The 24,315-nt window shown below is 40.8% G+C and overlaps 1 protein-coding gene across 1 annotated transcript in view; it reads right to left on the bottom strand.

The window, feature by feature from the left end:
* The window catches only part of Fat4 (FAT atypical cadherin 4), a 123,461-nt gene that overhangs the window by 12,412 nt on the left and 86,734 nt on the right, over positions 1-24,315 (bottom strand). Inside the window, exons 9-13 of the mRNA XM_021195709.2 lie at positions 21,203-21,453; positions 15,079-19,428; positions 8,099-8,203; positions 3,500-3,807; positions 552-637 (exon numbers count right to left, since the gene is read on the bottom strand). Coding sequence (XP_021051368.1) covers positions 552-637; positions 3,500-3,807; positions 8,099-8,203; positions 15,079-19,428; positions 21,203-21,453 — 5,100 coding nt within the window. The remainder of the gene's footprint in view (positions 1-551; positions 638-3,499; positions 3,808-8,098; positions 8,204-15,078; positions 19,429-21,202; positions 21,454-24,315) is intronic.

The raw sequence follows: 24,315 nt of genomic DNA, 5'->3' as shown, positions 1-24,315 counted from the left end.
AGGGGGAGCGTTGTAGAGAAGACCAAATGCACAGAAGTAAAGATGGATCTCTCTGGTTCTCTAAAGCCATGGTGAGCCCTGGAGCATATTGATAAAAACTGGATGGGAGGTCACTGCATCTTCACATCTCACTCCTGGCAAAGTCTCTTATGCCTTTGATTGGCCAATGCTGCAATTCAGCTTGAAGTGCTATTGGAAAACATGCATTAATTACAGCAGAAACGGGAAGAGAAAGTGTCTGATTGAATGGTGATCATGTCCTACAGGCTCGCAGAATTCAGGAAGCATAAAAGCACTTCATGAAGGACAATCTGAACAGGTCTGGCTACAGTAGACACAGCATTCCTTATCCTTGACTCTAGGCTTTTGTGACCTCTAAACTCATTATTATTATTATTATTTTATGAAATAATATTTCACTGGCATTCATTTCTTTATAGAGTGAATATCTCTTTGAGGGAATGAGGAAATGTTATAGGTCTGGAGAATACTTAAAGTTCTTGTAAATCTTAATTTCAGTGATGACGAGAACAGAGCTATGGTTTACTTACCAGTCGTCTGAAACCGCCACATTACTGACAGCGCAATAGCCTGGCTCTTGATTCTCTGAGCAGGAGTCCACAGTTAAAGAAGCTGCCTGTAAGCAAGAGAGAGACAGTCACCACGGGCCCACTGATGACCTCAGCCTCCACGGGCCCGCTGATGACGTCAGCCTCCACAGGCCCGCTGATGACATCAGCCTCCATGGGCCCTCTGATGACGTCAGCCTCCATGGGCCCTCTGATGACATCAGCCTCCATGGGCCTTCTGATGACATCAGCCTCCACGGGCCCTCTTATGATGTCAGCCTCCCCAGGAGATACTTCCAGCACTGCCCTCATGTGGGGATAAGTGAAGTCATTATTACTATGATTTTCTTGATTTAACGTATACTTAGCACACCACATGACTTGCTTTAAATATTAAGATATAAGTGCAGATCTCCTTGATATTTCATATATATATATACAGAGAGAGAGAGAGAGAGAGAGAGAGAGAGAGAGAGAGAGAGAGGGAGGCTGTTTGAGAAATAGTCCTCTCCTTCTGCTTCATTTATACAAGACAGGATTAAGAAGCTTTATTCTTTCTGAAAAAAAAAATCTCAATTCCATGAGGTTACAGTTTTAATAAAAAATATCTGCTCTATAATCCAATATCCTAATATAATATATCTTTCAAAATTTTCCAAAAGACTTATTCTATTTGCCATATTTAGAAAGATAGTGTAAAGGTGTGAGATATATATATATATATATATATATATATATATATATATATATATATAATGTTGTAAATTATGTTTTAAATATGATTTCTTTTTTATTAACTATAATTATTTCCATGTAGTCTATTATAATCCTGGTTTTCCCTTCCTTGTCTCCCTGTAAAAATGTAAAACATTAAGTAAATGCCCTCACTGATGTTAAAAATTATTATTTCAAATAATATTGTCAAACTCCTGTATCAACAGACCCATTGCCCCATGCTCACAACTTCTCATCGGGGTTTCAGTCACAACCAACAGCCATTGTTGTGCAAGCTGAGGGACCACAGCCCTCCAGATGGAGCTTCTTGTGTAGTCAGCGTATGGACAGACCCCTTGATCCGTAAAAAGCCACCAATGCTGTAGAGAAGACCCAAGAAGCTTATTGAAGAAAGCAAGGTCTTTTCTATGGGCAATGGCCAAGGAAACAACTTTTGGGGAGAGACAACAGTGCATTTCCCCATTATTCTGTCCTTTGTGGTGAGAGTGGTGACCACTCCCTGATCATCACCACATGCCAAACTTCCATATATCAGCCAATAACGTTGCATGTGAGGTCCAGTGTATGTCATTATACTAGATAGGCCAAGGTAGAGGGAATCCAGCACCGTTGGCGAGGGTGGACTTAGTGCTTCTCCTAGTTCAGTGAAAGGGTTCTTCTTACGTGTACTCTAACAACTTGGCACATCCATCTGAAGGAAGCACTGGCCATGTGTGACTGTAGGTCATGGGATTGATTGTAATAAACAGCAGGAACAGCACAGGTGCATAGCAAGTTCATCAGCACACTTCTCTAGCATAAAAGCAGGGCAGACATCTGGTTCCCTGTCTTAAATATAAGGCCACGTTCAAGATGGACATAAATGAGTTCAGTTTGATAAATCTGCTTATGAGATTTAGGAGTTATCCAGCAACATGTCTGTTTAAAGGGAAGATTTGAAAAGTTTTTATAATCCTCTCCTCTTTCAGAAATTATTAATAGTCTATTATCACTATTATCCACTGAGTATTAAAATAGTAATATTAAAACATACTATTCATTCGCTTTTAATATATCTAACAGCTATTAAAATCTCTACAAACTCCTGTGAGCTGCCTGAATATTTTTCTTATTCTCCTCTCAAGTAAACTATAATAAATGTTAGCATTTTTTTGGTGGGGGGATAAAATCTACCATTCCAATACAATGCAAGATATTTATGTTCCACGTTTTTATACTGCTTGAGGTGTTATCTCGAAAACTAAGAGACACCAACCTCAAAGACAAACTTGCATTTCGGAGAAGCAGTTTGAGTGCTGCTGTAAACACACCTCTGCAGAGTAAATGTGCAAAATACTGACCTTAAAGACCCTCAAATCCTTTTACAAAATACACGGTGCTTATGCACCAACCAGGGAACACCTGTTCTACTCTGGCTGGCATCTGAAAGGGGCATTCTCAAGCTGATAAGTTTTTTTTTGTTTTTTTTTGTTTTTTGTTTTTTGTTTTTTGTTTTTTTTTTTTTTTTTTTTGTAAACTCTTGATAACACTCAAAGAAGATATAAAGGCCCTAGTCACTCATGCAATTTAATCTTTGGAATTCTTTAAACACTTATCATGGAAACGACCTCATAACACTACATTTTCTAACAAAATACATTCATTCTTTTCCTGTCAGCAGGAGTGTGGATTGAGACATCTCTGGTCCGGCTATGGGATGATGAAGCCCAGAGGCTAAGCCTAGAGGCTAAGGATTTTGCCAATTTCCAACAATTTTGTTGTGAAATGTATAACGTAAGAGATTCAAAATCAAATAGTAGCTTTTTTTCAGCATATTTTCTGAAGTAAAGACACATCTTCCCACTGTGGCCAAATTAGTAATAGCAGAACTATTTTCTTCACATTTAGCATTACTCAACACTTGACCATGGCCCAGCTCTGGCTGCAGCCATGGATAGAAGGACACAGCAGATGACTGTGACTGTGCCTCACAATGAGGTAAGATGGCCAAGAAAGAATCCTTCAATATGATGTATCTTTCATTTTTCCTGATACTTCACCATAGATAACATGAACCAAAGAAAAATATTGCTCTGGGGCCACACAACAAGCTTGCATATTATTCTGTAATGTGGAGCTGTATGCATGTTTCCCAGAAGGGCTGGTTGAAGGGCTGCAGTGCAGAGAAGAGATGCTGAGGAAGGAAGATGTCTCACCATGCCTGCTCGCCGCGCAATCACTGTGTGGAACTGTCCATCCGACACCTTCTTCATGGTGGTCAGTTTGTACGTCCCACTGCCCAGATTATATGAGAATCTGAGTCTTTCTTCTGCGATCTCCAGAGCCAGGAACTCTGCCCGTTCTCCTGTCTGGTTGTCATAGTTATAAAGCAATAAAGCATGACTTTTGATGGTCGCAAACTTGACATAAATATAGTTGTTGTTGGGGTCCAGGCTGGGAAACTCCATGTATGACAGTTCCTCAAATCCATAACTGTTCAGCTCACAGTGCTTGCCAAAGACACCTGCAAGGAAGAGAAAGGACATTGAAGCCCAGCAGGGTTTTCTTAAGTTATTCGTAACAAAATATTTTCAGTAATATTAATAATGAATCGTGCAGTCAAAAATGTCATTATCATCTTCCCTTCCTCAAATGCTATCCAAAGTTGCCATTCTTGTAACCAGATGAAGCTCCATGGTCATGACTGGCAAGCTGGTCCTGCCTATAGCATCGCCAAAAGAGGACACAGAAAAGTATGAGAAAGAAGAGATCCTGCTGCTGTCTGGTGAGTTAGGAATCTACCTCAATATGCCTCAATTCTAAAAATTAGAGACAATGGAAAGGAGTATGTTTGAAGAGAGTTCTTTCCCAAAAGACACTGAAAACTGGTTTGTTGGTGTTTGTAAAATTTACTATCCTATAATGTTCAACCATTATACTTTTCTCATTATTTTATTGACCCAGGGTTTTTCTGGGTAGCCCAGGCTGTCCTGGAACTCACAAAAAATCCTCTCCTGCCTCCACTTCCAGAGTGCTGGAATTAAGAGCATGTGCCACTACAAAGATCATGATGCGTAGTTATAATTCTTTAAAACCAACTTAGTACAATTGAGGACAATAGACTCGGTGGTTTTCACTTAAAAAGCAAGTCCCTAACTCAAGGTCACAAAATGGGAAATAAATTTGCTGCCCCTAGAGCAGAAGTCACTGTCTTAAGTTTTGTTTATGTTATGAAAATGGGTCTTTTGCCTGCCTTTGTGTCTGTGTACCACCTCTATGTCTGGTACCCACCAAGGCAGAAGGGTTTTGGATGCGCTAGAGCTAAAATTACAGATGGCTGTGCACTGGGAAACAGACTGTGGCCCTCAGGAAGAGCAGACAGTGCTCTTCAACCAGGAGCCATCTCTCCACCCTGTATTGAGTTTTTATCTGTCTCATTTTCAACTTGCCATGGGATGAGTCACAGGAAGTTCATTTAGAGTGACTGTGTTTTGGTCTGCCCTTATGTTTGTACTGTCTTTTTCCAACTTGAAAGTGAGTTTTATTGATGAGGCTAAACTAGGCAAAGCGCTTTTTCCACTGATGCTGGCAGATGTGGCTGATGCCTGAAAAGTGACCCATGGCCACAGGCAGGGTCCATTTTCACCTTCAAAAGGTTTCATTCTTTAGTTTAGATTTAGTATCTACTGTAGATGCATTGAAGTTAGGAGTTTGGAAGCTGCTCAACTTCAAGAGGTGACAGCCACTATTTCACAGAGAATTTACAGCTTAACCAAGGTCATGGTATCATGGGAAATAGAGAAAAACTTCAAAGCCAAATACACTGATCTTGGTTAACTCTTTTGACTGTGTCACATTTTATATCCAATTTTTGAGATAAAATGGCCTAGGAGAGTTTGCAGTGCCTACACAGGTTATCTTGTCATTTTTCTGTCCAGGCAGAGATAACAGTTAATAAAATGACAAGGACTGGTTTAAATCTTAAACCAATCTTAAAGAGAAAAAAATTAGAGGAATTACATATAAGGAATATAGTGTATAGGTAACTTTTAATATGCCATTGACATATATCTACATTATATTTTATGAATTTGTATTGCATATTATTTATAAAAATAAATAGTAATGCTCATAGATTAGTTAGAAATTGCATTGTACATTATTTCTACAAGCAAGGAGTAATGAAGCTAAATAAAAAGCAAAGGTAAATCATGCATACAGTGTGTTTCTATGGGTCTTCTCCTGTTATATTATAACTAATATACAAAAATACAAAACTTAAATGTAGGTGAAATGTATAGATACTAGGCGATAAGCTTTGCATTTGTATTCAAACACACAGCATATTTTCAAATATAAAAATATGTATATAGATTTTTCTTGAAGAGTTCTTTTACTATTTCTGTGAAAGGGATATCTCCCATCTTAAAATATAAAATAAAATTTATGTCTTTAAAGTTTCTTTTCCAAATGTCTGTGTGAAATAATTCAGATAAAGAGATCAAGAGAAACTATTCTTCTACTTTAAAGATATATACCCCAATCTCTCTTGTTAAAAGATTATTCTATAATTATAAAATATTTAGTAATTATATATAAGCACACATACACACATACACACACACACACACACACACACACGGGATAGTTTACAGGTTGATATGTGACCACACACACACAGCTCTTGCATATATATAAAACATATGCAATATAATGCATCTATCTATCACCTATATATCTCTTTTCATCTATTTTCTATTATCTATCATCTGATTATCTATCATCTACTTATCTATCTATCCTCTATCTGCCTATATGTCTATGAATCTAAAAATATATTGAAATCTAAAGAATGAATTTTGGCAAATGAGACTATGAATGGAACAGTTTTTCCAGCTTCGAAGCCCTAGGGAATCTAGTGTGTAGGGTGCGTGTCTCACCACCCTGTGTGTCACCACCTCGGGTCTCTGAGGCATTTCCATCTGCCACTTCTTTCTGAGTGTGTCACCCACATTCAGTTTAAGAAGGCAAATTACTTTTCCTTCTAATTCAGTCTGTGCAGCTTGGAATGATGTATTGGAATTCCAAGGCCTTCTATTTTGTTTTCCTTTCTAAATGCTTCTATGGTCAGCTGACAGTGGCTACATTTCAACAGTGCTGTGGGGTTTTGCCTTTGGAAGGAATTAGGTGGGCTCTGTCTACTGCAATTCAGAGCATGCTGTTTCTCTCCCCCAGGGCTGTCTGCGGGGTGAGGGAAGATTCTTGTAGATCCCAAGGTACACCTCCTGTTCTCTCCCCAGTACAGTGGGTTTTATAGCAGCACCACATGGAAAACTATCTAACTGTTTGGCATTAATTGTTCTAACTATGCATATTTGCGATTGAAATGGCAAGGAATGCTAACATCATAAACACGCTGTCAGTCACTTGAAAATTATTTTCCACTTTCTATTCCAATTTACTTTTCTTTCATTCCAAAACACAAGTTAAATCCTTGTGACTGCGGGATACCAATAAAATGGCCCTGTAGGAGCTCCAAGGAAGTGACTATTTTCATACTGACAAACATTTTGCTTCATGAGCATTTTGATGAGACCCTTGAAAAATGTAATATTGGCATGACACCAGCAATGTCCATAGGTTCTGCCTGCTCTCAGGTCAAGTCATCATGGATGGTCTATGCCAAACTTTTCCTGATTTTGAACAAAGTTAAGTTCTGAGTCTCAGAAATATTGGTAAAATTGTTTTTTCATAATTATGTCTTATTATAATTATTATTGTTGTGGGGGAGGGGGTAGAGAAATGTGTGTCCTGCATGTATGTGGAGGACAGAGAGCAACCCTGGGGTGCCTACTGCTCTCGCTCTCTACTACAGTTCCAGAGATTGAAACAATTGAATCCAGTAAGCCATCTAAATGGCCCCATGCTTACATTTTTTACATCCCATCCCTAACATTATTTCAGCGGTGTGCTTAGTTGGATAAAGAAAACTAAATTTGAGTGCTGAGTTTTCTTCTATGACTGGCACCACAGACCTTTCACTGGTTACTAGTAACTGAGTTCCACTGGACAGCCAGTAGACCTGCAGATCTCAGGCCCATGGGAACAAAGAAGCTTCATTCTTGCTAGAGAAAGACCTGGCCCTAAAGCTTTAAATCATTGGATTAATCACAGTTGCTTGCTGATCTATTTCTGGGTGACTTTGTGGGGTCAACTAGAAGAAACCAGAAAATGCCATGTGAGGTTCTAATAACATCCATCCCCAAGAGAACAAAATGGTATTGTTTTTGTTAGCTGCTAAGGATTATCTATAAAAGCCTAATATACATTTAGGTCCCCAAATCAACTAGTATAGAAATAGTTGGATTAATATAAAAGAGAAACAAACAAAAATACTTTGACTATTCTTATAAATTTGTGGAAGAATTAAAAGTGCTTACATAGTACTTTAATTATTAAGTCTAGACTAAAATAAGGTATCAATAGGTATTTTTTTAGGTGGAGGTATTTTTTTCCTAACAATAATTACTGTGATGTGCTCGGTAGCATTTTCACAATTAACCTTTAAAACAGTCAGCATTAAATATTTCATTTTACTTAATCTCCCTGTGCAAAATGATTAATAGTCTCTTATGCATTGAACATCTGATCCTCCTGCCTATTCTGTTGCATGCTGAGATTGTAAGAGTGTACTACCGTGAAGTTCCAACAATTCAACCAAAGGCTCCATGCATACTAGGACAGCACTCTGACAGCTGAGCCAGATGCCACAGCCGGTCTCTAGATCCGCATAGCAATGGGTACATTCTACTCACCGAATGGACAGTGACAGTAATAGGATTCCACACCACTCTGACAGGAACCACCATTGAAGCAGGGATTGCATTCACAGTAATTGACTGAAGATTCACATATCTTTCCTAAAATGTATCAAACTTGTTTAAAAATCTTAAAAGTAAATATACCAACCACAACTACTGTAGCTACATAAAAAGGCTACATCCTTTAGCACCAAGTCACAGAGCAGAGACACAGAAGCCCACCTATTCAACAACAGGACACTGGGATCATTTCTCAGGTTCTGTCTCTTATCCAGATGTGCTATCATAAAGACATATGCGATTTGTGCCATTTATGTAACCGTCTTGGAAAGAGACCCATTTTTAAGGGAGTGTCATGGTGAGAACATTTGAATTATTTCCCTGACGCTGTTTGTGTTGAGATTCTCACCTTCACATTGACACACTAGGTATGGAGTTCAAACTTTCACAACATTCTTTCCATTATACAACTTTCATCGACTCAAATGTTTGAAAGGGAGAATTAGTGTGAATGGCCTTGTCACACTGCTCCTTTACCTCTCAAACAAAACAAAATGAAACGAAATGAAATGAAACAAAACCAAATCTCTGAGCTTCAACTTATCCCATGCCTTGTGGAAAGCAGAATAGGAAATAGAAAACCTGTCAATCACATTCCGAATTCATTCATCTGCCCGTTTGTCCCCTAGCACAGCCCATACATACTTTGTCTTTTTCTGAAAGAGTAACATGCTGCACAGTTTCAGCATATAAATGTTGTCTGTGTATATCTTGTTAAATCAGGTGCGTCAGTATTGGGCCAGGCAGAGAGTGGATAGAGAAGAGCAGATAAGAAAGTAGACAATGACCTGAAGGGGGAACTTCCTTGGTCAGAATCAAGATAACCCTACATGAAGGAAAAGTACATGTGTCAAGAGAGCTTAGTAGTGTCAATGTTGTGTCCTTAGTAGTGTCAATGTTGGACATGTCTGTGAAAGGGTTTCTAGATCCTGGCCACTATGATGGAAATACCCACCCTAAAGTAGGCTGGATCCCAGGACTAATCCAAAAAGCAAACTGCCCTGTGCACCAGAAATCACCTCTCAGCTTCCTAGCTGTGGATGCAATAGGATCTGCAGCCTCTGGACCTGCTACTGTGACTCCCACAAACTGTGAGCCAAAATGAGCCCTCCCCACCTTTGGTTGATACTTTGGCACGGGAACAGGAAAAGTGACTAATATGGAAGTAATTCTCCTGCCTCAGAGGTGATAGACGGTGGCACTGACCAGTAAGGACTTCTGCTTCTATGTTCATTTCATACTGGGCTGTGTGAGGATTTGCTATCCTGATAGCCAAATGCAGTGTCTGAATCCTGTCTTGTTTCATTGTTTACTTTTATATAAACTTGAAAAGTTGTTCCATAAAGTTAAATTGCTATATTATTAGACCTATAAGAAAATTCCTAATTTGCCAATTCTAACAAATAGAAAAAGTGTTGCTTTTTATTTCTATTTATCAAAATTAGGATTTTAATTAGTAGACTTCAAAAATCTGTTCTTTGTGTCTATATGTATGTGTGAGAGAACCAGAATGTGTGTATATGCATGTATAAGTTTATACACGAACATATATAGGCCGCAGGTCAACACTGGGCGTCTTCCTCGATGGTTGTCAACAATAGGTTTGGATAGATTGTCACTGAGCATAGATATCACTGACTGACCAAGCTGGCTGCTCAATCATCTCTATGAATCTGCCTGCTTTGCCTTTCCCAACTCTGAGATTACAGACACACCATCATGCTAAGATTTTTAAGCACATGTTATGGATCTGAATTTGGGGCCCTAGAGATTGGCAGCCAGCACTTTGCCATCTGAGACAACCCCCCCCCAACCTTCAGTTGCTTTGTCAGTACTAGGGATTGAACTTAAAGCCCTCTGCCTGCTAGTACAGAACTCTGTAGAGCTGTTTATGCTCCACTAACGAGCACTTTGTGTATCTTGCAACGCATGGATGTTTTGTCCCTATAGTGAGACAAAGCTGACCACAGACAAAGCTTACATCACAGCAACTTCGCTTGACACACATCTTAAGTTTTTGTTTAACTCGTTTGCGTTCTTGTGGCTTGATTCTGAAGCCACAGCTGTTTAAGTCTGACATTATAAATCTGAGTCAGCCCTGTGGCACTGCAGGCCCATTTCTGAGCACCACAGAATCACACTCATGATAGTTTTCCTTTATAAACAGCGTCAGCGACCTCCTGACAAGGCAGAGCACAGAGCACATTTTCAGAACACTCCTGAATTCTCAGGGGGAGATCATGCAAATAAACAAGTTACAGATTTAGAGGCACCAAAAATAAGTTCACAGTGTGGTAGGAGAGAGACACAGGCTGGACCGTGTTATTGTAAGTTTGTGCTGAACTTCACACCACTGATGCGGGCTGGAAACACGTCCCCCTCTACCCGCCAACTCACTTCCCTGCTGCATAAAGGATGTGTCTTCTTAGAAGTGTGGTTTACTTTTCCCTTATTAAAATGCCATCTCTCTCCAATGCAGATTTAAAAAGACCTACTGACTTAACTTTTCATTGTTTTCCTACAAGAAAGCCATACACCACTCCTTCCATTTATTTTGTTGCTGTAGAGAATAGGCAATTTTCCCATATACTAAAAGGGTAAGTACTGTTTGATTTCATTATTCTCTTTCTCATTTGAATATTTATTTTACAATAGTGCTAAAAGTGACATATTTATATAGTAGGCCCATATGTCTTACAGTCTGTGGGGGTGAGATATAGATCCTGGTAATATATTAGTGACCAGTGGGATATAAACTGCTAATCATACTTCCTAAAGATAAGAGACAGGGAAGTGAGGACAGAAAACCTAGGCTGGACTAGCAAGAACATGGGCTCCATGAACTGTAGGAGTTTTAAACTGACATGGCTAATTTTTGGAATTTCTAATCCAGGGGCAGGTAAGATCACTCAATGGTTAAGAAAAATTCCTGCTCTTTCAAAGGACTGGTGGTGTGTTCCCAGCACCCATGTCAGGAGGCTCATCACCATTTGAAACTCCAGCTCCAGGTAGCCTAGTGCCCTCTTCTGGCCTATATAGGCACTGCACCCAGGTACACATACCACCACATAGACATACACACATAGATATCACTAAAAGTGAGTCACTAAAAAAAAGGAAAAGCAAAAAAAAAAAAAAAAAAAACAACTCTAACATGAGTTGAATCCCACTGAAAACATCAACTTTTAAATTTTCCCATTTAAATAATAAAATAAATTCAGGTGTACTTTTTTGTGTACTTTTACAATGAACTTTTTTCATTCACACATGGTACTTTTGTGTGAACATCTAAGTTTAATTTAAATATTCACTAAAGGCAATTTCAGTGCAGATATGGATACTGTCATAGCGGGTGTTTGAAGAATGAATTGTTGTCGCTGCTTTGACACCTGGGCATGAACTGTGCTGATAATCACTATTTATCATAGACAGATGGAGAGTTGCTTTGGGTTGTGTACATTCTGATCGCATTAAAGCTGGGAACTAGTGAAGGTGAAAACGAATATATAATCATTAAATAGAGTGTCCACACAGCTCCCAAAAGTTGGGTTTAAGTGTATAGGAAGTGTTTGGCCTAAGATGCACAGTGTGTGCCAGAAGATAGGGGGTGGCTTGAACAAAGACTGAGTACAGAAGGGTGCGTTGAACTTAGACTGAAGATGATGGACCTGCTGATCACGGGCTAAAGATGAAAGTGTTTGTTACAGACTGGCCCTGCTGGAATTACATTTATTAAGGAAAAATGTTCAAGGCGTATTTGTTAAACACCGCATCTTTCTTTGATAATTAGAGTGGAGCTATTAACTAGCTATTAATGATGAAGCAGAGCCATACTCTGTAGATAAGGATGTTTTTATATCCTTAGCTGATGAGACATTCTGTCTTCTCAAGCACACCACCTATATCTGCCACCACAAATGCTGTTACATCTCTTGTGTTCATACACAGAGCAGAGGGGGTATATGGAAACTACTCCAATCCATTTTCTATGTAAATCATCTTACTAATGGATTTTATTGTTAATATTTGCATATGTGTTATTCATTCTGATGATGAATATTTGGATTTTTTAGTATTTTATTATTTTGTGTGTATGAGTGATTTCCCTGCAGGTTATTTCTGCACACAAAGTGTACACAGTGCTTTGGGGACCAGACGAGGGCATGAGACCCCCTGGAACTAGAGTTACAGATAGCTGTAAGCTGACACAGAAATTCCAAGAGCCAACTCCTGGCCTCTGGGAAGGCAGAATGTGTGCTTAGCTGCTGAGTCATTTCTCCAACCCTTAGAATCTTTTACAGTAATCTTAGCATCAAGTAGTTATTTTTGCATACTATGTAAATGTTGCCATCATTTTCCCCAGGGAAAGGTGCCACCAAGAAATTTAACTTATCAAAATGTTTTTCTCAATACATTTTTCTTTAAAAAGTTATGCCACAACTACTGACAGATTTCTTTTCTTCTGCATCATACAGCTCTCTGACCTCATAGTTACCAGAGCACACGTGGGATTCTTTTTGCAAAGTTTCTTACTCTTTCCATTCTGTGAAAGCATGTGTTTGGCAAACTCCTGAGGAAAACTTACTATGTACAGCCTATATATATGTTTATTCTCCTAAAATAACAAGACATGCTTCAAAGCAGAAGGAAATGTCACATGGTAATAAATCCAAGGCATCCTTCCCAAGGCCACACCTGACATGTATCCAGATGTGTGGCAGTACACAGCAAGGTTAAAGAAGTCATGCACTCAGTGTATCACAAGCCCATGCTCTGAGTGTATTATAAGCACTCCAGACTTAGGAACAAGACCTATCTGCTGGTTGAGCTTAAAGACACCCTTCACTCCTAGAAGGGACTCAAGGACATGTTGCAAACTGTAAACCTGCAGGTGAGAAGAAAAGACCTGCATGGCTGCCGACTACCTCGGTGCTTTCTTATCTATATTCCACTATACATGCAAATAGATAGGAAAAGGAATACTGGGTTATTAAAGAAATCTGATCATGAATGTGTGTCAGCCCCTGGCCTAGAGCTTGGAGCTGAGTAAGGACAGTGATGGGGATAACAGCATTCATTTCTATCTGCTTCTTGACTGAAGCTGCAATGTGCCCAGCCACCTTCCATTTCTTCCCCCGTGCTTGTTTAACTGGTGAGAATTTTCTTGGCATCCTGAGTTACTAGGAATATGCAAGTTAAAACAGCACTGTGCTTTCTTCTCAGCACAATCAGAATGGTCACCATGAAGCAAACAGATGAAGAAGAATGCAATGAGGATGAAGAGAAGGGTAACTTCTGTGCACTGCTGGGAGGAATGGGAACTCTTCCAGTTCACTAGCAACTGACCCAGCTATACCAGGCCCACGCATACATCCCAGGGATTCATATCCAACTGTGTGCACTTATGGTACATTAGTCACAAAAGCCAGTGACTAATGGGGCCAACCTAGATGTACATCAACAGATAAGCATACAAAGAGACTGGAGTCACAGCTGGATGTGAGCCACCTTGTGGGCTGAGAGCTGGACCTGGGCACTCTGCATAGGCAGCGAATGCTCTTTACCACTGAGCCATCTCCCAAACCCGGATTTGGCATAGACACATAAAATCATGTATGTATGTATGTATGTATTTATGTATGTATGTATGACAGAAAAGCAGACATAGATTTGTAACAGCAGGGGTGGGGAAGGAAGAGACGTATGCAGAGTATGTGTATGGAAATATTTTAGCCACCATCTCTGTGCAATTAGCATGAGCCAACAAAAAAATGAGATCTATGAAAAACTCAGTGGAGGAAATTGCTTCAAGTTATGCATGAACAATTCACATGTGATAAAAATAAAAGAATGGATTTATGTTTTGATTTACTTCCATATGTTCTTCTGTGCATGCCTTATTTCACATAACATAATGCCTTTTAGCAATCCGTGAATACCTACAACTATTAGGTGCTGCTTATGCAGTGATATATAGGGTACACAAAAGTAAATAACATAAAAGAATAGAAATTTAAAATAAAAAGAAGTCCTAAGTAACTATTGAAAGCATTGTTATGCACTCTTCCTTAGAGGTGTGCACATGCATGATCCTGGGATTAGTCATGCATGTGCACATGCATCTAGCTCTGACTTAACATTTTAAAAGTAGACACAAAGGCAGAGAGATGGTGAAGAGTACTCGCTGTTTCGCAGAGGATCCAGATTTTGTTTCCAGCACCCACATGGTGGCCCACAACCATCTATAATTCCAGTCTCAGGGTATCTGACCCTTGTCTGACTGCTCTGGATACCAGGCATACCCATGGTGCACATGAATACAAACAGGCAAAGCATTCACATACATAAAATAAAATAAATTAGCTCAGAATTAAAATAGAAATAATTGTTGACCCTTACATCTAAGGCCCAAGGAACGACATGGAAGAGAGGGTGGAAAGACTATAGGATTCTAAGGACCAAGATGCCTGGTGTGAGACAGTGCCTTCTAAACATGACAGAGATTCTGCACCTATGAAATTTCAACATTATTGCTGAAATGAGACCCATACAATAACCACACCAGTCACCATGCCAGTATCACAGAGTCCCCACCCCTCTACATGCAACACTAAATGGGCTTAATAAACTAGATTTGTGTGTGTATATATGGATATATAGCAATTATAGTTATAGAAGAGGTAATGACCTTGAGAGGGAATATGGGAAGAGTTGAAAGGGAGAGAGAGTGTTAGGAATGATATAAACATAATATTCATATATGAAATTCTTAAAAACCATATATATGTATATATGTACATATATGTACATACATTATGAATATATATACATATTCAAATGATAACATGCATATCAAAGGTAAAGTCTTTTGAAGAAAACTAGTCACAAACACAGAAAGTAACACACTGACATACCTGTATATCCAGTTTTGCACACACAGTTGAATCCCCCTGGGAAATTTTGACAGATGGCCCCATGCTTGCAAGGGCTGGGCAGACATTCATTGATGTCTCTCTCACAGGCTCTTCCAGTAAAGCCCTCTGGGCAGCTACATGAAAATCCCCCAACTAAGTTGTGGCAGGTGCCCCCATTGTGGCAAGGGGCCGGGAGGCATTCATCAATATCCACTTCACACCAGCTTCCAGCATAGCCTGGCACACACTTGCACTGGGAAGGCTGCAGAGGCTCATTGGCCACGATGACGACAGGCAGGCTCTCCTGGATCTTCAGCGCAGAGCCCACAGCAAGCCTTCGAAGGCAGCTGCCTCCGTTCTGACATGGCCCATGAATGCACGGGTCATGATCCACAGATTCGACCTTGACACCACTCTGACGGAGGAGGATCTCTTTGATGCTTTCGAAGAACGTGGCTACACCACTGGGGTTCACATACTGGTTATTATTTCGTTTCACAGCTGCTAAAAGAAACGTTCTGTTGTTCTCCTCGTAGGCAGCATACAGCTGCACTGCGGTGCCCAGCCCCGTAAGCTGGGAACTAGCAATGCGCAGAAAGTGAAGGTAGTGATTAGTCAGGAAGTCCTTGACGGTGGGAACACCAACACGAAGCAAGATGCTGTTATCTATTGTAGCATTGGAGAATCCTGCAAAGAAAACTCGGATATTGTTGGTGACTGTGCTGTGAACCCCATCGCTGCTGACAACAGTCAGATCGAAGGTGCCGTCTGTGGATCTGGGCTGGGAACTCAGGTCACAGCTGCCCGCTGGGATACTGAAGAGGCTGGTGACTCCTGAAGTGAGGGAGCAGTGGAAACTGTCTAACACATCCGGATCCTGGGGCTTCACAGAGCCGAGAGTCCCACCAGGAAATAAGTTGCCGTAATAATTAACAAATATCTCCACTGTGCGGGACTGTGAGGGGTTGTCATTTTGATCTAGAACAGTGATGTGCACAGTTCCTGTGGATGACATCTGAGGAGCCCCAGAATCCCTGGTGACCACAGACAGATAGAAGTCCGCAATCTGCTCTCTGTCAATCTCCCGGGTTGTGCTTAGAACTCCAGTGGTGCTGAGACTGAAATAATTAGTAGCGGGGCCTGTGCTCAGCAGGTAATAATTGAAGGGGCCTTGATTTGGAGGGAGGTCAGGATCTGTGGACTGCAGGGTCATCACTAGTGTTCCTGGGCGTTTGTTTTCTAGAACTTCCCCTTCACTGACAGTCAACACTGGGCCATTGTCATTGATGTCTTCCAGGGTAACTAACAAGGAAGCACTCCCTGTGGCAGAGGGAGTCCCTGAGTCTACAGCCAGGACAGTGAGATTATAAACAGGCAGGCTTTCCCGGTCCAGCCCTGAGGTAACTGTGATCTGCCCTGTCTGTGGGTTAATGGAAAAGGCACCGTTTTCGTTCCCGGACCCAATGAAGTATGAGAACCTGCTCCAGCTAGGAATGGAATCTGAGTCAAAGGCACTCACAAAGGTCACGTGAGTCCCAATAGGGACACCTTCACTGATCTGGACTCTATAGGTGTTCAGACTAAACACTGGCGGGTCATTAGCATCAAGCACAGTGATGTTCACTGTGACTTCATCAATGTCTGCACCCCGAATGTTGCCAAAGTTCTTGGCCAACACTTTCAAAGACACCCTTTCTTCTTTCTCTCTATCAAGAAGCCCAGACACATAGATCTGCCCTGTCATCTTGTTGATCTGGAAGCCCTTCTTCCTGCTGTTTCCAAAGATCAAATAGTGCACTTCTCCATCAGCACCCATGTCCCTGTCACTGGCAAACACTTCCCCAACAGCAGTCCCCCTAGAAGCCGCTTCTGACACCTCAAAGTAGTAGAGCTTAGAGACAAAGCGAGGCACATACTCATTCGTCCCCTTCAACTGGATGTCCACAGTGGCAAAGCTGCACTTTTCCTCATCGGGGACGTTGAAGGCTTTCACTGTGAGGTGATAGCTCTGCTTGGTTTCAAAATCCAAGAAGCCTTGAGTGGTGATGACCCCCGTGTTGGGGTCAATAACAAACAGGTCACTGTCTGATGACTGCACAGTATACGCGATCACAGCATTGGCTCCCGAGTCAGCATCTGTTGCGTTTAGGTGGATAACAGTGGTCCCACTCGGGGCATTCTCCAAAACAGTTGGGAAAAATTCATCAGGAACAAACACTGGGGAATTGTCATTCACATCGATCACACTCACAGTCAGGCTGCAGTAGCCAGTCCTCGCAACCCATCCTCCATCTGTGGCACTTATGGTCATCTCGTGCTTGGAGCTCAACTCATAATCGAGGGCTTTGGCTAGGGTTACCACACCTGTTGAGGAATTGATTGCAAAGATGCCCTCTTCATTCCCCGAAGAAATGTTGTAACTGATCAGACCGTTCATGGCTGTGTCACGATCTCTGGCAGAGACAGTTCTGACCACAGACCCAATGCTGTGGCTCTCAGGGATGGTGGCACTTATATGGTTCTGGGAAAATTCAGGGGTGTGGTAGTTCTCTTCAGTGACTGTGATGTGAACGACTGCTTGGGAGGAAAGCGGGGGGTTCCCTTTGTCCTTTGCTGTGACTCTGATCAGGAAGTTTTGATTTAGGTCAGAAACCAAGGAAGAGGCTATTGAAATCCACCCAGTATCGTTGTCTAACTTAAACTTCCCCAGGTGGTTCCCATCCAACATGAAATACTCCACTTCAGAGTTTAATCCAAAGTCTTTGTCATCCACCGCAGTCACTTTGATCAACTTAGTACCAACTTTGACGTTTTTGGTAACTGGGGTAAAGTATTTATTTTGGAGAAACTGAGGTGGGTTGTCGTTGCTATCCACCGTGTTGATGGTAACCGTGGTCTCGCTGAGTAAGGAGGGGTTGCCTCGGTCAGAAGCTGTCACAATGAAACTGTGCCTGTTGATGTTCACATTACTGAAGCCACTGACGTTTTGGTATTTTAACACCTGCTTGTTGAAAATCTCTCCAGTGGTGGCATTGATTCGGAAATACTCTGACTGCGACTTTATGAAATAAAACACCTGTCCATTTGACCCCTCATCGGGATCTGTGGCGGACACCTGAGTTACTCTGGAGCCTAGCTCAGGAAGTTCAGGGCAATCTAAATAATAAGAGGGTCTGCTAAATCTTGGAGTGTTGTCATTGATGTCAGTCACGAATATGGTGACATCGGTACTTACGGTCCAGCCAGAATCATGTGCGGACACTCGGATCCTGTATCTGTCTGTATCTTCTCTGTTTAAAGGTCGACTGATGACAATATCTCCTGTGTTGGGGTTGATGGTAAATGGAAGACTTGTGTCCACTATGGAATATCTACTAATTGCATTTATCCCAATGTCTTCATCGGAAGTTGTTACACGGGTAACTGTGTATCCCAAGGGGGAGTTTTCGGAAACATAGGCACTGAATATCTGAGAAAACCTAGGTGCGTTATCATTTTCATCTAAAATACTGATGATCACTTTGACGGAGGTGCTCTGAGAAGGGGACCCTTTGTCTGAAGATTTCACAGTGAGCTCATAGTGGGATATTTTTTCTCTGTCTAGTGGCCGGATGCTTCTGATTTCACCTGTAGCGTGATTGATCGTGAAACTGCGCTCCTGGTTGCCATTCACAATCTCATAGTCTAGCTGTCCATTGGGACCACTGTCCTTATCTGTTGCTGAGACGGTAAGGATTTTCCGAGGGGATAGGTTTTCCAGGATCTCAGACACAAACGGATCCTCTTCGAAAGCTGGAGCATTGTCATTGATATCTAGCACCGTGATGTCAAGTTTCTCGTAAGATGAGAAGGGAGGAAAGCCTCCATCTCTAGCTTCGATCCAAACAACGTATTTTTGTATCTTCTCAAAGTCCAAAGGCTGGCTGATGGACACCTGTCCTGTTAGTGGATCAATTTGGAAAGTGTCGCCCAGGTTCCCACTTGCAATGTAGTAGGACAAAGTTTCTCCTCTCAAAGAGGACCCTGTGATGGTGGTGACCAGAGTGCCCACTGGCTGGTTTTCTGGAAACATGAATGTTTGTTCTTTGGCTCTGACTTTGGGGAAATCTGCCTTGTTGGCAAACCTAACAGTCACTGTAGTAGAATCTGTCTTTGGAAATGAGCCACCATCTTTCACGTGGACAGAGAACGTCACCTCCGAAGCTCCGCTTAGTGGCCCAGCTGCCATGATTGCCCCCCTCAGGGGGTCAATGTGAAATTTTTCAGAGTTTCTACCTGAGAGTGAGTAATGGAGTTCAGAATTAGATCCGATGTCAGCGTCGGTGACTGTGACGGCAAAAACAAAGGAACCTGCAACAGAGAAGGTTCTCAGTTAAAATCACAGGGAATCCTTTGGGTGAGTCCGTGATATGTCTGAGACCATGGTGCTGCCAGGTTCAACCTTTCCAACACCACTGGAAAGATCAGCATCAAGTTTATTGTCTCTGATGTCTCAGGTCAAATCTGATTAATGACTTTTGAAACCAGCCTTTAATTTCTGACCAACCCCTACACATGTTTTATTTACTTATTTTTCAAAAAGTCCTTGAAAGAACCATGGTGAAGACCAGCTGATTATCTGGAATCTAGGCCCCTGCACACAATCTTCGAGCAGATACTAGAGTTCATAAGATCCTCCAAGAGCCATCCTCCCGCTCAGTGAAAAGCATTCACCATTCCCTAGCTTCTGAAAACACCTTGAGTTGCTCTGTGCAGGAGCCTGTCCACCAATATGCCCCATCCCAAACGCGGGTTCTGGGTCACTACCCCCTTTGTTTCCTGGCAAAGTTATTTGTTTGATCTCAGAGCTATCACTACTATAGAGATAAAGTAAATGTATGTACACATATGCCTAATAGATTCAAGTAATGTAAATAAAGTAGTATGGAATAAGAAATGAAGACAGGACTCAATTTGGATTTCAAGAATCAGTGTCTGGCAGGATGCCCTTGAAACATGCTGTAGTGGAAATCTATGGAGAAGCATATTGCAGGACAGTTTTTAAAGATCAATATCTCACTCAAAACCCTTTTCCCTGTATCCCCACAGAAGTGACAAAAGGAAAGAGCTAGAATTTCATTAAGAGCCAATGAGTCTTGCCAATAATATTAATACAATGATGTCATGGCCAATATCTCATTTTGCCTAGAGGCTTCTTCTCTGTACATCAGAGGATGGATCAGAATCATACAGTTAGCATGCCAGCTGGTTTTTTTTTTTCAAGAGGGATCTATGACTCCCTATCTTTTTTATAGCAATCTGGCACATCTATTTGTAGATTTTATTTATTCAGTTGGTATCAGATATGCTCTAGGTAGTAGGAGATCAAATAACATGAAGAGAAATACTGAACCCATTAGCTTATTCTTCCAGTAAAATATATTCAGGGTTATAATTTCACCAAAAATTACAATTTGCAGAATATCTGCTTAGATCCTAAGAGAGCATCCCACTAGTTACAAAGTAAATGGTAAACTATTTTTGTAATTCGGAAAAATAAATAATTCTTGTTTCCAAGATGGCAATCACAGGGGGCTCATAGGCTTAAGAATAGAAGTGAGACTGGAAGTGAAAATATGCAATATTTATAATTACTTATCCATGTAACATTTTGAAAATGAATCTATGAAATATTAAAGTTGAATATTTATTTTCCTTCAACAAGCAGGGGATTGCTATGAGGAATAAAGATCCTGTTCCTCCTCTTAGGAACTTACATACAAATGCTATGACAGATGAGAACCATCACTGACAACGAAGAGGGATCCATTTTACTCATTTACTGTAATGAAGAAGCATTTTGAGAATTGAAACTAGAAAGCTGTGCCCGGTGTGAAGTCCTGTACACAGCTAATTGGGGTAAAAGAATATAATTTACAAGAGAAGAATCGGAATCTCTTCAGTTTCATTGGCTCTAACTTCATACCCCAATTTTTAGGGTTTTCCAGGTTAGGCTGTATTAGAAATTATATATATATATATATATATATATATATATATATATATATATATATATATATAGTAGCTTTGTTCTCAGAAAGTGTCTGCTAAGCCACACAGATGAGTGACCTCAGCATTGAATTACCTGGAGGAGTAGGAGATGGGACGTGTGTGACATAGGGGTGATGTTGGAACCGGGGTGGGTTGTCATTAACATCTGTGATGGTCACAAGCACACTAGTAGAGCTGGAAAGAGACACTGGTGACCCAGCATCACTGGCAACCACGACCAAAGTGTAATTATCTTTGGTTTCTCTGTCCAGCAAAGCACTAGTGATGATCTGTCCCGTGGATGGGTTGATGGTGAACTGCGAGTTTCCACCGATGATACTGTAACTGAGGCAGAGAGCAAAGAGAGGTATGTCACCTTTAGCTATTATTTCATGACACCCTGCTTTCCATGAATAAATTTAAAAAAAAAACAAGTAGATAATGTAGATACTTAACAAAATATTTTAACATACAGCAATGAAGAAACCCAGGTATTAAATTGTGACTTGAAATGTTCTGTAGCTATCACACAAGCAATTGTTATTCTAAAATGTTCAATGACCACAAGAGATCTGCAAGATCATTAGGAGTCTCCACAGTCTTAGATCAGTGCAAGGCCACAAAGTAAGGCTAGAGCACAGTTACCATGTAGACAATGGGCTAGAAATTGCAACCACGGGGCCTTTTTCTAACACTGGGGTTGATGCTTCCTACTCACTAGTGGATACGTTTAAAGCATCTTAAAATCCATCTCTTCCCTATGTTCTATCTACAATATGAGGATCGTTTGGGTAAATTATTCTTTAAAGGGAAAATTCTGGATTTGTAGCAGGTTGGCTCTCCAGTACAGCAAAAGGACTGTTTGCATACAGAGCCATTTCTGCTTCTACATTGCCTCATGGCTCATCCCTAAGATGGCCTCACTATTTCTCTGCCAAGAAAGGATGACGTTTTCCTGGACAGTTTGATGCTAAACAGATCAGAGAGCTCACAGGAGTTTTCACCAAGCACAGACTCTCCATTTTCTCTGAAGAGGGGGCTATTTGTGCCTATTCCCGATGTTATATCTGAAGTGGAGCTCAGGATGATGGTCAGAATAGCAGCTTGACCTGAAGGTTCATAGGACAGCTGCAGTGTACAAACTGCAGAGCAGAAAAAGTAGATGACTTTTAAAAGCCTTCCACTTTATATAAGATGTCCTCCTTGGAGTCAGATGTGTGCCTTTGTTTGACAATGTGAGCAACAGGGTATGTCTACTAGAAGCTACAGTGCAAGAATCAGTCCCCTCAAGTCACAACAGCAATGTGCATATTCCCTGATGTGCCTACAGCTGAGGGAAAATGTCAGCCTTTCTATATTATTTTACGAATGTGATATATTTCAGAGTTCAGTGATCCTATACAACTGAATCAGGAATATAATGTCATATATCAGGAATATTTATTTAAGAAGTGACTTAAGGATGTATAAAGAAGTTGATATTGTTCAGGCTTTCACCCTTTACATATACTCAAGAATGAAACCTAAAGCAGAATAAATTGTACTGTATTTCTTGGAGTTGAAGAGATTTACAGCAAGGTACAAATACCACCCTCCTCTAAAGTTAAAATCTTTCCTCTTAATTTACAAACAATTGTCAAACATTTATAGATGAAATTCTAAAAGTTATGAAGCCAAGGCTTGTGAAGTACTTAAATGAACTCTCCTTTCTGACAGTTTCTAGAAAATGGAGTCCTGGGGTGTGTGTGATAGCTACTCTAAAAACTTGGTTGCTGTCAACAGCTATATATTTTCCAATAATTTATAAGGAAAAAGATGAGATCTGTTCTGATATGAACATTGTTCCATAGCTTGACAACAACAAAGATCAAGATTCAACCAGCTATTTCCTTGCATAAACGTCCATTAAAAAATATGAGCAACAAAAATAAAAGGATCTGAATTTGGCTGTTTCCTACGTGGTGGAGAAAAGGAGCGAAGGTAGAAAGACAGATAATGTCTCAGATAGTAGCTGCTGCAGGCTTAACTACACGACAGATAAAACCTCTATAGTAAAACAAGGATATAGTAAAACAAGGATCTCATGTCATTGGACATAATGCTGCCTGTAGAAATGTTTAAAAATATAGGTAAGGTTCTTAAGAATTTTTATAAAAAGAATTAACTACCATATTAATGTGATTCCTGTTACGAGCTTTATTAAATTCTGAGGTTATAAAAAGCTTATTTGAACTGTGAAGTATGGTGTAGCAGCAATTGCTTGCTAATTCATGCTTCTAAGTTGAGAAGAGTGGGCAGAGGCACAAGCCTGTCTCTAAATAGACTGTGACATACAGCCCGTGGCAGGATTCCGACACCTCATTTATTTGAGGCTCAGCTGGGGGTCTCATCATTGTAGATGATCTTGGGCTTCTGGACCCTCAGGGACTGTCATAGATTCGTGATGGCCTGAATGCCTATGCTGTCCTTTAAACATTTCCAACACATGATCAACATTTAACATACTGTGTGACACACTCTAGGCAATTTGTATATTCTTCCCTTGAAATGAAAAGCAATCCTCACCGTTTAGTTGAATGTAGCCTTAGACTTTTTAATGGATGATTCATCTGAATCTATGGGGGGAAATCTATGTTGAGGAAGCTCACAAGCTACAAATGGCCCATCTAGATGTAGGCTTCAACCTTGGTGGCTTCAACATGCTCTTTGCCTACCATACTATGATGGTAAGAGGGGAAAATTCAAGTGAAGTTATACAGTGAAGATATAAAATGCCGTATCTGGGGTTAGGCATGGGGAGGCATGCCTTTGATCCCAGTAGTTGGAGGTAGAGGCAGGTAGATATCTGTGAGTTTGAGGCCTGCCTGGAGTATATAACAAGGCTTGCCAGAGTTAGCTAGTGAGACCATGTCAGAAAGAGAGAAAGAGGGTAGGCAGAAGGGAAGGAAGAGAAAGAAAGGAAAGAAGGAAGGGAGGGAGAGAGGAAAGGAGGGATGGAAGGAGGGAATAAGGAGCTAAGCTGATAATAGTATATTGTTGCCAAAGGAAGAAAGGCAGAGTACCAGGCAACCTTTTCCATAAAGGTTCCTGATAGTGTTTTCCGCCTGAGCAAGATGTCTGTTGAAATGTGTGTAAGTGGCCAGGCGTGGTGGCACACGCCTTTAATCCCAGCACTCGGGAGGCAGAGGCAGGTGGATTTCTGAGTTC

The sequence above is a fragment of the Mus pahari genome, chromosome 4 (genome assembly GCF_900095145.1).
Source record: "Mus pahari chromosome 4, PAHARI_EIJ_v1.1, whole genome shotgun sequence".
Taxonomy (NCBI): domain Eukaryota; kingdom Metazoa; phylum Chordata; class Mammalia; order Rodentia; family Muridae; genus Mus; species Mus pahari.
This window is presented reverse-complemented; position numbering and strand designations above follow the sequence as displayed.